Here is a 14,667-nt window from a genome sequence, read left to right as displayed (position 1 = left end):
TCCTGTTACAGATCATACAGAAAATTGGCATCCCTTATCCGCTCCACTAAAGACCAACCACTTCCCCTAGATCTACCTGGTCCCTTGCAGCTGTAAGCTGTCTTACTTTGGCCAAACTGGCAGGACAGCGAATAACAGAATTTCGGAACACATGGACTACATCCGGTTTCACAAGTACAGCCACTCGGTTCTTGCAGACCATGCTCTGGATACATGCCACAGAATACAGTGGAAGAAAGCTACAATAATACACCGTAGCAAGTTCAAATTCGAAAGACTATTCATGGAATCAGCTTCAGCCCTAAGAAACTCTCCAAACCTCAACAAATTTGGTTGCATGAGACTGCCCCAAATTTGGGAGGCTTACATCAGCAGACCTTCAGCCCAACGGCCAAGAACACCTACATAGCCCGCTAGGAGGCACCATCAGGACTTTAGGAGAACAATAGCTTCCTCACTTCATTCTCAGTTACTGTGTTGTAGTGCCTATGTGCATGTGCCTTTTTTGTAAGTTCCTTTTGAAGATGGCAACGTGACGTTGCCAAGATATCGGAAATATTTATTAAAGTGTAATTTAATTTATATTCTTATATACGTTGTCAATTCCTTAAGTGATTTAGTAATGCATAACCAACGTATAATCTCGTCTACGAGGATCATGCTGATCATATTCTCCAGGCTTAGCTTCATTCAACTTCATTCTCTTCTTGCCGAGCAAACGTTTGGGAAGACATCACTTCCTATCGGATAATGCAATCAAAATAATAGGGAAAATGTAGTTCTGCAAACACTTAGTTTGGTTCTGTTGTGGTAAACTCATAAATGTTTACAAAAGTATGTGACTGCAGAAATTGTTGAGATAATTATGTAAACTTGCAGAATAAAGTTCAAATATGATACTTATTTTTGCATTAATAATTGTAATACATTGGTGCCATTTCCTGTGCTTAGAGAGATCCAAAAGCTGTTTATTTTAGAAAAACTAGCAATATTAGTTAGAAATTATATTAGAAGTAGATTATATTGTCGTATTAATTATACTTAAATATAAATTATTTTGTATGGTAGGTTATATAATGTGGCACATGGCACTGATGTAAAGCAGAACAATGGCATCCAAAGCATCGTCGTTCAAGGAATTCAACCAGTGGGACTTCATTTAGTGCAGTGTCTGTTACTGAAAGTAAATGGACTTTGCTTCAAAAGCGAGAGTGGTGAGAGAATGTGCTGAAAATGTTATGAAAGTGAGCGTCAGAAGTTGTGGGTCAGGTCAAAAGATTGGAGCACTAGATGTAACAGGGAATATGTTGACGTATGAAAATGTGTGTGACAGTCTAGTCGAAGATAGAATTGAGATAAAGAGTAAAAGTGACATGATTCAGAGAGAGAGAACAAGAGTAAAAGTGATGAATAAAAGAATAGTAATATGATAGATTATGAAGAATGAAGGGTTGGCCGTAATGAGGCAGATGGCATTGTTATTCAGAGTACTACACAGGACAAAGCATGAGCTAATGCAAATGCAGAACCTTCTGGCAAGTGGTTCAGCTGAGAACAGAAAGAAAGAGGTCCAAGAAAAGAGAAAGGAATGCTTGGCTAAGAGAGAAAGAAAACTTAAGGAGAGAGAGTTCGTAAAGCAGTTCTATTATAAGAGGTGTGCTTGATGAGAGAGAGATGAAATCATGCTTCCCAGGTGCAAAGATTAATGATGTTAACAAATAGCAAGCCATGATAGCAAATGAGCTAGTTATGCAGGAGAAATTATGTGGAGTTTGTGGATGCGTGGAGGAGTTTAATAGATAAAAAGACTTATACGAGGTGGATGGTTTCATTTGAATGGATTTGCTGTTCAGTGTGGAAAAAGTATTGTTGAATGAAGTGAGATTGGAGGTGCAAAATCAGGGAAACTACAGCCTTTAGGTAAAAAGCTGTCAAGCAAGTACACAGATACCAGTAATGCAGTTGAATGTAACAATGTGCAAAAAATATCCAAGTTAGTACCACTAATAGCAAACCAGATTGTGATAGATAGTATAAGGTTAAGTATGAGTGTAAAGACAGTGGTGGGCCTAGGAGCTGTTGCATTTTACATACACTAATACCAGCACTATTTAGAAAGGAGGGGGGCATTGGTTAATTCATCCTGGCCAAAGATCATTGGCATTAGTGAGACATGGCTGACAGAAGATGACAGTGAGATAGAATGTGAAGGGAATAGTATTTACAGGGATGATAAAGAGAAAAGAATGGGGGGTCATTGTTGATGATAGCTGACGAACTTCAGCCAAAGAGAGTAGGAGTTCAACACTAGGCCAGAGTGCTTGGCATAATGTTTAGGGCCTCCCTTGATGAGTCAAGGGAGAAAGAAATAATAATAAAAATATCACCATACATTATCTTAAAACATAATTATTGAGTATATCTACATATTTTTGTGTGGTGATCTTCTGCAAGCAGATCATTGGGGCAATTTAAGTTTACAAGAAGTTCTACAAAAAAAAAAATTTAGTATTCTCTAAGTACTGTTGCATTTTTAAAATTGCACCTAAATGATGCAGAAAATATGTAGTATATATGTGTATGAACATGCACTACCAAAATGAAACTATGTAAAATTATTATTCCCTTTAGCATATTTCAATTTTGCTTTGTTTTTTTGCTCCCCTTCCTCTCCATTTCAACTGGAGGGTGAGTGAGGAATAGCTTTCTCATGCGTTATTACTAACAACGTTTATTTGTTAAAATTAAAAAAATAAATAAATAAAAATTTAAAATAATTTTTTTTTAAATTTATTTACTCATTAATTTATCTCATTTCATTCCTAAATTTTGAGTCTGTCTCTCTCTCTCTCTCTCTCTCTCTCTGTGTGTGTGTGTGTGTGAGATTTTTTTATTTCATGAAATTGTCATTGCTAAAATCATATAATAATAAAAATATCACCATACAGTATCTTAAAACATAATTATTGAGTATATCTACATATTTTTGTGTGGTGATCATCTGCAAGCAGATCATTGGGGCAATTGATGCACTGAAGTGTAAAAAAAATGAATCCAATTAATGATGCAGCAGAAATGGAAATTATATATTGTTATTTCGCCTGCATCAATAATAATTTTTTTTTTGATTGTTTGATGTATTTCTGTTATTGTTTTGAAATAACTGTTTTTTTTTTTTGTTTTTTTTTTCACAATTTTAATCTTTTTTGTAGAATCCTTGAGGCAAATGCAAACCTTATCAGAATTAGAAATTTATCATTCTGTTTCTCTATACAGTATTTTCAAACAGGTATGGATATTATATTTGTCTTAAACTGAATTTGAGTTTAACTACAATGAAAATAATTTTTTTTTTTAATAATAAAATCCATCGTTATCATCAAATTTCCTGATATATACCCTCAGGGATGTAGAAGATATTATGATAGTACTACATGAAAACATTACACCATTCCTAACTTCCTGTCGACAATTTTTCTTCAAATTAATCTACTATCTCTCAAAGACTCCAGTATTTTCAGATCTTATATTTCTTCTGAGGCACTTCTTACTGTATCAGTCCACCTAGACTTTGGTCTTTCTCTGTTTTTTTCCTGTCAGGAATTTATTAAGCTGATATTCAACACAGTTAGGGAATCTTGCAGACTTGTACTGGAGAGTGACTAAGTTGGTGAGTGATGTAAAAAATGCTCCCTACATTGATAAATTGAGAGCTTGTGGATTGCAGAGGTTGGTTGATAGGCAGAGAAGAGGGGATATGATAGAAACATTTAAATTACTGAAAGGTTTTTATAGAATTGTTGCAGGGGAAATGTTTCAGCTGTGTGATAGTGATGGAGAAACAAGAGGTCATCCCTGAAAATTAAAGAAGAGTGTGGTTAACAAAGGTGTGAGAACAAGGTTTTTTGCCTGGAGGGTGGTGAATGAGCGGAATTCATTGCCTGACTTAGTTGTGAGTTCTTCGTCTATAAATGAATTCAAGAAGAGATATGACAGATACTGTTTTGCTACTTTGGGTCTCCCACGATGAGTCTACTGACTCCATGGAGATACCCGTAATAATAATAATTTATTTAAGAGTATAACATTATCTTCATGAAGTAAACAGCTGAGATTAACATCCACAATTTTAATATTAGATTTAATGCCAACTTCCTTCATAATGTGATCCATATAAAATGAATAACAGATAGCATGCATCATCTTCTTCAATTTTAATTGCTCAACTTAAATATAGACTGTGTATTATTTGATATAATATACCATTTATACCACATAACTTTAGAGTTTTGAATGGTTTTTCTCTTGGCACCTTGTAACATGTCTTTTCCAGGTCTAAAAATGTTAAACTGAATTTGAGCTTAACCACAATGAAGACATACATACAGTAATCTGCTGTTTATTCAACCTTCAAAACAACGACCCTCAATTAACTGACCATTGTGTTAGATCTTGAATAAGGACCTTTTCATCAAAAGGATCATTCATTCAAGATTTAACAGAATACAATAATAACCAAGAAATACTTGTACTGTTAGTAAAGAAACAAATTGTTAATAGAAAACATAATTGAATTACCTTAAAATGAAGTAAAACAAAAAAGGAGGAATTTGTCTGTCTAGATAGAAATATTGTTGTTTGAAAACACTAGTAAGAAAAAAATACTCTATGCAAAATGTATGTCAATGCAAACAAAGGTCCAAAGGTTGCGTGTGAGTTACCCATGATAAGCGTAACACCCGAAGCGAAGGCATTCGTGGAAAACGAATTAAACTCGCGTTCCCCGAAAAGAGCGCTCTTGAGGAGAAGAGTTGTGACTAAAAAACTTAATGACCATTAGGAAGGCGCCGTGAGAAAACTTCTGCAATGAAAAGAGGGCGCAACAAGAGATAATGAATGCGGGTTCGTGCGGGTTTCAAGCCCCCATTTTTTTCTGTTCCTGTTTTCATTCAGACCCACAATGCTGATCAGCGGAAGGGAATTCTACGGGATCGGACGACAAGCTTCTCCCCGTTGCTGACTGGCAAGTATCAGCCAAGCTGTATGCAAGATGACGGCGTCCACCGACTTGGGTCATCAGTAGAAGTGCTACCAGAATGAGACCAGAAAATTCCTCCAGGGAGACGGGCAGTGATGATAGTGACCAGTGAGATGAGTGTTTGCCCAGCAGGGTGCAGAAAATTGTTGTACAAGACGAGCGAAGTGAGACGCAACCCACCGAAGCAGTAAAGCATCTAACAGTAAAGGACGGACAAAGGGGACACGGTAACCTCATGCAGCGGTGGTAATGTACAGAATTTTCTTATTTTATTAACAATTAGCATTAGAGGAAAAGGGTGAATCAATTTCTAGTTGGAAGAAAAATGGACAATTGCCTAGAGAACTTTTTGAATGACTTATATGCATTGTAACTTAGCTCCATTGGACTGGTAATCGGAGGACTTAAATTCTTGTGTGAGACCTAATTAATGTGGTGGGGTCTGTGTTAGCATTTGAAGTTAAAATTGTAAACTTGTATTTTCCCATGCTAAGTGTGTTTTAATTGACCAGAGGATATGAGTTATATGTTCATTAACTAGAGTGTTCATTTATGATTGTCAGTTAATTTAGTATAGGTATTGTAATAAGCTTTTGATATGTTTAAACCTAATTGTAAATGCATTAGATCTTTAATAAACATGTTTTACTATGTAAGCCTAAGTTTTGCTTGAGCATGAGACTAATTTACCACTCATAAAAGTTTGACTGCAAACTATACAGAAACTATATACGTAGGCTGTTCAATAAGTTATAAGACTATATTTATACAGAAAACAGATTACCTTTAATCATCATCATCATTTACATGGTCTTTTTCGAAATAACTACTATGAGACGTAATGCATTTGTCCCAACGTTGCATCCACTTCTTAAACACATGTGAAAGTCCTTTTTTTGAGAGTTCTTTCAAAACTGCCTCCGCAGCTTTTATACATGCTTTGTTGCTTTCGAAATGGCGGCCTCTTAGTGGTTTCTTGAGCTGAACAGCCAGAAATCGCACGGTGTGAGATCAGGTCTGTATGGAGGGTGTGGTAAGATATCTATGTTGTTATTCTGCAAAACGTCCACTACACAACCAGCAATATGTGGCCTTGCATTATCGTGGTGCAATAAGAAGCCATTCTTCAGCAATGGACGCTTCCTTTTGGCATGCTGTACCATTGTCCGTAAAACATCCGCATAGTATGAGCCGTTTACAGTATTCCTGGGTTCTACAGCGTGTTGGTAAACAATGCCTTCGTAGTCAAAAAACATTATGGTCATAACTTTACCAGCCGATTTTACAGTTTTTGCTTTCTTGGGGGTAGGCGAAGACTGATGCATCCATTCACTGCTTTGTTGTTTCATTGTAGGGTCTTAGTGATACAACCCAGCTTCATCTGCTGTAATGATGCGTTTTAAGAAGTTGTCGCCTTCTTGTTCCAGTCTTTTCTTTCCATTCTGTGCACACATCCACTCGATGCTGCATTTGCTCCAGTGTCAAGAGTTTGGGAATCCATCGGGCACAAACACGTTTCAGTCCCAAATGTTCATCCATGATTGAGTGAACACTTCCCACAGAAATATTCAGGACAACATGCAGCTGGCGTACTGTAATTCTGCGATCCTCCTTGATGATAATCGCTGCTATGTTGATTATTGTCTCTGTGATGGACGTTGAAGGTCTTCCCTCATGTTCAAGATCTTCCACATTTTACCTTCCTTCCTTAAAAGTTTTATGCCAGCGAAAAACACTTGCCCTCGACATTGTTTCATCGTGGAAAGCTTCGCATATCATGTTAAAAGTATCCGATGCTGATTTTTGCGAACGCACACAAAATTTAATCGCATAACGCTGTTCCAAGGACACTTCCATTTCGACGACTGGTCGCGGTCCGTAAGCGCGCCGAAACAAGCTTTTGTTTAGTCACATGACACTCTGGCACATCAGCCCGTATACGCCATCTATCAACCTCTTTTGTTAACACGTTCATTGCCAAGCTGAAAATTGGAATTTCGTGTGGTGGCCAATTTTTTAAAAATTTTTTTATTTAGTTAGCGACGTCCACGCGATAACCCGTGATCGGCTGTTCGGTGAGAACTCACAACACACGATATCGCGTGATTGGCAATGAACGTGTTAATACAGACAGTAACATTTCTTTATTCCACAGAAATTAATATTGTGTTGAGTGGTTTCGCGACAGTAAAATTAGTCTTATTACTTATTGAACAGCCCTCGTATATTTAACGAATTTAGGTAGCTGTTAGAACTCTGGGAAGGTTTCTCTGAGTAAGAATTCTTCTGTCCTAGGACTCTGACTGGCGCAGCTGGAACAAACAAATTTGTCAGAGTTCGAAAAGGAGATGGCCCCAGAGATAGACTGGAGATCTCATTCTCAGTAAGCACAAGAGGTGATAATAATAACATAGATATAAAGAAAAACCATGACATAACAATTGCATGTCAGTTGACTTCTCTGTAGAGCACCATGTAATAGTATCAGTCTTTTGACCCTTCAGTTATCTGAACTTGCTATTTGGATAATTGAAGGATCAAATAAATGGTGGACTTAAGCATATCTTTATACAGTAGTCTACCATTGCTAGAATGGCTAGAAAATTTGCTTTACATAAATTGTTTGCTTTCTGCACCCAATGACTGCATTATAAACAGTTTTTACTGTATTTTCTGTAACGGAAAATTTGAAAAGAGGATGCTAACAAATGTGTTTAGTTAGATACAATGTTTGGTGCTACAATAAAACTGTCTTGTGTTTGTATGCATGCAGCATAGTGTCTGTAGAAGAGGATGGGTTTTTCATTATGAAATGTCATTTCAGTTGCCTCTACATTAGTCATTGCTAAATATACTACACTGTATTTAGTGATACAGTAAAATTATTTGGTTTTCTCTTGTTTCTACAGTATAGTGCCTGTTGGGGATGGAATGTTTGTCATACTATAGGAAAATTTACTTTTTAGTGTTTGGAAAGAAACAGACAGACATCCATCCATCCATCCATTTCTTGATGTCATATGAAATGACGTATGGTCACCCAGATGCTAGGTGATGTACCACACCAGTCCTCATCGTGTGGTCCTTTTGGGTTCAACTTTCTATAGTTGAAGTAACTACCCATCCATCTCATTGACAGTTTATCCCTTTCTCTTTTTCCTGGAACGTTGCCTTCTATTACTGTTTTGAGAAGTCCTCCTTCATCCTTTCAGTGTGTCCAAAGTATTTCAATGTTCTTCTGTCAATATTCTTAAGGAGCTTTAAAGTTCTACTGATCCCTTCTAGCACCCATCCATTTGTCTGCCTTTCAGTATATGATATCTTACAGCCTTCTGTAACACCACATTCTCTAAAGCAGCTATCCTTTTCTTATCTGACTACTTCAGGTTCTAAGTCTTATATCTATAAGTTGCTGTTGGCAACTTATAGATATAAGAGCTATCCTTCCAGATTTTAGATGTCTCTGACTGTTGTTTTAGCCATCCCTAATCTTCTTCTGACATCTTCTGAACAGCAATTCTTCACATTAATAATGGATCCCAGGTACTCAAACTTGCTGACTTCCTCAATTCTTTCTCCATTAAGGTGCACTTATTTCTCAGGAGCTTCCCTGTCTGTATTTCCTTTAAGAACCATAATCTTTGTCTTGCTAGGATTGGATATTATTGGACCGAAGTCCTCTGTTCTCACTGATCTTGTTAACTTTAAGAAGAGTATGTCCTCGTTCTTCCTTGTCATTACAGAGGAGTATCATCAGCATACCTCAGATTACTGATCAATCTACCACCTATCCTAATTCCCTTGAGCTCATCCAAAGCTACATGCATGATAACTTAGCATAGATACTAAACAAGTGAGGAGAAAGTAATCATCCTTGTCTGACTCCCTTTCCAATCTGAAGCCAATCAATTAATCTAGCACCTGTTCTTACTGTGACTTCTTGTTCCCTGTACAGGTTAGCTATCAGCCTGACAGTGTGTTGAGGAAAACCCATTATTTTCATACTTTCTACAGTTTCACATGCTGAACAATCAAAAGCTTTAGAGTAGTCTATGAAACAGATTACCATATTTGTACTTTTCTATGATCTATCTAAGGCAAAGAATCTGATCTCTGGTACCCTTTCCTTTCCTAAAACCTGCTTGTTCCTCTGGCATCTCTGTCTCAACTTTGGCCTCAATCCTATTTAGAATGATATTTAATAAAATCTTGCTTGCATGAGAGATTAAACTAATAGTCCTATAGTTCTTGCAATCCTTCATATCTCTCTTCTTATGTGGTGATATGAAAACTGACTTCTTCCAGTTTAGACGATGATCCTGTCACCCATATCTATTCTGCACAGTTAGCCTAGTGGCTTTGCGCTTCGCAACTATATGCCTGGGGAAGGAGTGTCCTAGGTTTGATTCACGTCGACGACGCGAGGAGCTTAAGGATCTTCCTTAGCCATAGCCAAGTTAGCCGATCTTGGGCGTGGACAGCAGGTTTTTTTCTGCCAGTTTATCTGGTGTTTTTCATCCTACAAGTAGGCAAACCAGCCCCGTGAACACACACGGATTACAGTCAGAAATATTAACCCAGCCATAGGCCTAATTCATCAGCTATGCCGGTTCCGGAGCCCGGATAAAATTTGGAGGGACTGAGATGGTGCCGTACCTCCCTGTAAAGGGGACTCACGTCCATTGTACCATCATACGATTATTATTACCCATTACCCATATCTATGAAACACTGTTATCTCTCCATCCCCTGTAGCCTTAATTATCTCTGGTGGGATTCCATCTGCACCTAGGGCCTTATTGCTATTAAGCTGTAATGCTCTTTCAACCTCATGCCTAAGTGGGGTTGGTTCTAAATTGAAATTTTCCCTGTGAGAGGACTCCTCCAAATTTTCATTATCCTCTCTTGTACAGTTCCTCACAGTATTCTTTCCATCTGTTTTTGATTTCCAGTTCTTCTGTTAGTACTGCTCCATTCCTGTCATTGATTACATTCAATTTGGGCTTAAACTTGCTTTAGGTCACAAACTAAATAAAACACCTTTTATAATTATGCCTCCTCAACTGGAACTCTGTCTCTTCACATGTATTAGTATAAAACTTTTCCTTGTCCTGCTTGATGGCTCTTCCAACTTCTCTATGTAATCTATTATATTCTTCAGTCCCTGTGTCTCTTTGTTTTTCCAGCTGCCTTCTTTTGATTAGTTCCCATGTTGAATCTGATATCCATGGTTCTCTTTGTCTTCTTATTGGGCCAAAATACTTGACTGTATCCTGTATTATCACCTTGACTCCTTCCCAAAGCATTTCTGGTGAGTTCTCCTCACTATTCTCCAAAAAATCATCCAACCAAGTTGATGTTTCTTCCATGAACCCCAAATTTTATACTTCTCCATCTCTAGACTCTGAACAGTCCATGTGCCTATGTAAAATTCTCCTCTAAGGAATTACTCTGGCATCCAGTTTAGTGAGATGTGCCTGATTTGGAAGGTTTTGGAGTGTTAGTCTTATTTTGGTTCTTACTAGCTGATAGTCTGTGCCACAGTCTACTTCAGGACAAGTATGCACATCAGAGATTCCTGTCTTTCACTGTTAGAGAGCCAGGATGTAATCAGTCTGATGCCTTGACCTATCAATGTTAGATGTCCAAATATAGGTCCATTGTGGATATTTCTGGAAGCAGGTATTGATAATAAAATCTGTTAGCATGGGCAAATTCCAACAGTCTTTCACCATGGATGTTACATTCACTCAGACCAAACATGCCACACTTAGGCCTAACTCTCATATTCTTACCCACTTTGGCATTAAAGTCCCTTAAGATGTAAACTACGTCTCTCCTTGGTAGGCAGTCCAAAACAATCTGTAAGTTTTTCATAAAATCCCTCACTCTCTTCATTAGGCCTATCTCTATGGGTTGCATAAACTACCACAATTGACACATTGGTAGGATGAGCCTTAAATCTAATACAAAGTGTCCTGTCATTAACGAGTTATAACCAAGAAGGGTTCTTGCCTGAACTGTCTTCAGTATCACAGCTACTCCACAATGCTTTGAGCCACCTCCTGAATAAACAACTAGCTTACCATCCTGTGTTTTGAAGTGACCTTCTCCATTCCATTTGATCTCTGTAATACCCATGATGTCAATTTTATGCCTCTCCATCTCTTTACGTGGGCATATTTCAACAGTCTTTCACCACGGGTGTTACATTCACTCAGACCAAACATGCCACACTCAGGCCTAACTCTCATATTGTTTCCCACTTTGCCATTAAAGTTCCTTAAGATGTAAACTACATCTCTCCTTGGTAGGCAGTGCGAAACAATCTCTAAGTTTTCAAAAAATTCCTCACTCTCTTCATCAGGCCTGTTGCCTCCATAGCTCAGTCAGTATAGACAAAGCTCTTTGGTCGTGGATGGGAATCGAACCCCAGGTTCGATTCCCATCCACGATGTGAGGAAACTTTATCTAGTCTCTTTTGACTAAAGGTGAGTTAACCGATCTCATTCAGAGGTGGAGGATTTTTCATCCCTGAAAACAGGCAACCCCATCCTGTGAACACATGTAGCCACAGTCATAAATACTTATGGCAAGGAAGGCAATGGGAAACCACCTTGTATCATATCTCCAGTAATCAGCTGCAACCCTCTCAAAAAGAGAGGAAGCCACAGGATTAGGATCTATTTAGAGACAATATCAAGTGTACCCATCTGTAGACCTTGAACATTCCATGTGCCTATGTAAAAATTTCCCTCTAAGATTAATCCTATATCTTCTGTAATCCTCATTCACATCTCTGACTTATTGGAGATTGTAGTATATTTCTTGAACAGGACCCCTCTAAGCCCTGAACGTGATTATTCTGTACAACAACTGATATAGCATGAGGTGTATTAAAAGGCACAACCGTGTTAGCATTTTGGAGCAAAGTAATCACTGCAAGGAAAAAAAAAGGGGGGGGGTAGGTTGCAGAGGCCCTTTCCATATATCTGGAAGTTTGTTCCCTAATTCATCCCATGTTAGCCAGGTGGGTTGGGACTTCTGCCTACTAATGAGCAGACTCCAACTGCATAAGACGAAATGAAATAGCAAAATAGAAAAGATTCATCCTTAGCCCTCAAATATGCTAACAGCATTGAGGGAAGGAGCAAGAAGAAAAGAAAGAAGGGGAGGGACCAGTCTACAGATAATATAATAGATGTATGGAAAGTTTTGAGGAAGATGGTTTGGTCTGACGAAGCACAATTTAAGCTTAATAGAACAGTGAATCAGCATAATTATGTTTACTGGGCTCCAGAAAATCTAGGCATTCATGTGGAGAAGGCAGTCAATTTACCGGGGTTCAATGTCTGGTGTGGATTGTCATCTTGGGGTTTAATAGGACCATTCTTCTTTGACGGTACTGTTACTGGTCAAGTGTACCTAGACATGCTATGCACATCCATTTTACCTGCCATTCATGCACTTTATGGGAATGATCAATTTCTCTTCCAACAAGATAGTACACCACTGAGACGTGAGAGCTTACCTCAATGAGAGTTTGCAAGGACAATGGATAGGACTAAGAGGTCTAGTTGAGTTCCCCCCCCCACACACACACACACGTCCTCCTGATTTAACACCCTTGGACTTCTATCTATGGGGGGGAGGCTCTAAAGGATGTAGTGTATCGTAGAAAACCAGCTACACTGGTGGCCCTTTGGAAAGAAATTAAAAAACACAGTTTCTCTTCCAACAAGATAGTGCACCACCACACCACTGAGACGTGAGAGCTTACCTCGATGAGAGTTTGCAGGGACAATGGATAGGACTAAGAGGTTCAGTTGAGTCCCCCCCTCTCCCCCGTCCTCCTGATTTAACACCCTTGGACTTCTATCTATGGGGGGGGAGGCTCTAAAGGATGTAGTGTATCGTAGAAAACCAGCTACACTGGTGGCCCTTTGGAAAGAAATTGAAAAACACAATTTCTCTTCCAACAAGATAGTGCACCACCACACCACTGAGACATGAGAGCTTACCTCGATGAGAGTTTGCAGGGACAATGGATAGGACTAAGAGGTTCAGTTGAGTCCCCCCCCCCCACGTCCTCCTGATTTAACACCCTTGGACTTCTATCTGTGGGGGGGGGGGGCTCTAAAGGATGTAGTGTATCGTAGAAAATCAGCTACACTGGTGGCCCATTGGAAAGAAATTGAAACAGCATGCGCAGCAATCCCACTGGATACTTTGGCCAACGTTGCCCAAGGAGTAGTTTGCCATAATAATAAGTATCTGGACACTAATGGTAACCTGATAACCTAATGGTAACTTTGAGCACATTGTGTAATTGTAGAAATCAAAGGTAACTTGTATTCATCCCTTAATGTCTGTATAAATTTAGTATTACAATTTTTATAGAGGTTTTTCTTTTACTGAAGTGTGTATACATTTTTTTTTGACAGGCTCTGTGTGTGATGAACAGCCCATTTTTCTATCCACTGCTAGGTGAAGGCCTCTCCCATTGAGGGAGGTTTGGGTCTATTACTCCCATGGTGACCCAGTTCATATTGGGAGCGTGTATCTATACTTGGGTGAATGAATGTATGAAGGTGAAAGACAATCACAAACATCCATGCCTACATGGGATTCGAGCCCACAGCCTCTTGGCTGGGGAGCGGATGTGCTAGCCACTCGGTCAACTAGGCTGACATATATACGTATATACAGTCATCCCGCGACTTGTGTCCTTTCAAAGATACGTCCATGATCCCATAAGGGAATAAATAACATTTTCGGCTATACTTTCGAACAAGACGCAAGTGAGAAGGTAAAGCATGCACAGTGGCAACTGCGCTTTCAGCGGCAACCTCCCTCGGCAGTTGGCACGTATCTGCAACAGTTCCTTTGTTGATTTTGTGTTGGAGAAATGGGTTATTTGTGTATTTATCATTAAATATTTTGTGATATTTCGTGCAACATGGTCTCTACACGCCCAATCAAAAAACCTACTGAAGAATCACAGAAAAAGAGGCGAGCAAGTGATCTTGAAACGAAGTTTTAATTTATAAAGCAACATGAAGCTGGTAAGCCGGTCAGTGTGATTGCACATAACTTCGGATGTTCTCATTCTAAAGTGACGACCATTTTGAAAAATAAGAATAAAATTGTAGAGGCTGTGAAAAGATCTGCTTCCATTAAATCGACGAGAGTGACGAAGCAACGACAAGGTCTTATCGATGATATGGAAATGCTACTTGCATCATGCATAGAAGACCTGAACCAAAAGCGCATGTCCCTTAGCACTGTGACCACAACCGCTAAGGCACTAAGTCTCATCAACATGTTGAAGGAGAAAGCAGAACCCGATTATAACTACGAATTCAATGCTTCTTCCAGTTGGTTCATGAGATTCAAGCAGCATTTTGCGCTGCATAATGTGAAAATATATTGGAATCTGCAAGTGCTTAGAAGGCTGCCAAGGAGTTTGTGAAAAATTGGATAAAATTATTACGGAGGAAAATTATTTGCCCCAGCAAATATTTAATATGGATGAGACGTCCTTGTTTCGAAAAAAAAAAATGCCCGGCAGACATTCATCCACAAAAAGCTAAAATCTATACCTAATTTTAAAGCTCTTAATGCCCATA

The 14,667-nt window shown here is 38.7% G+C and overlaps 1 protein-coding gene across 2 annotated transcripts in view; it reads left to right on the top strand.

Annotated features, from left to right (window-relative positions):
- The window catches only part of LOC150097736 (equilibrative nucleoside transporter 1-like), a 220,988-nt gene that overhangs the window by 130,045 nt on the left and 76,276 nt on the right, over window positions 1-14,667 (top strand). For both annotated transcript variants that reach the window (XM_090407249.1, XM_090407250.1), the window contains exon 9: window positions 3,213-3,289. In XM_090407249.1, the coding sequence (XP_090263375.1) occupies window positions 3,213-3,289 (77 nt within the window). The remainder of the gene's footprint in view (window positions 1-3,212; window positions 3,290-14,667) is intronic.

This window comes from Typopeltis vanoorti, chromosome 17 (genome assembly GCF_054136105.1).
Source record: "Typopeltis vanoorti isolate ZY-2024b chromosome 17, IOZ_Tvanoo_1.0, whole genome shotgun sequence".
NCBI lineage: Eukaryota > Metazoa > Arthropoda > Arachnida > Uropygi > Thelyphonidae > Typopeltis > Typopeltis vanoorti.
Note: the sequence above shows the minus strand (reverse complement) of the source record. Positions and strands in the feature narration are given on the sequence as shown.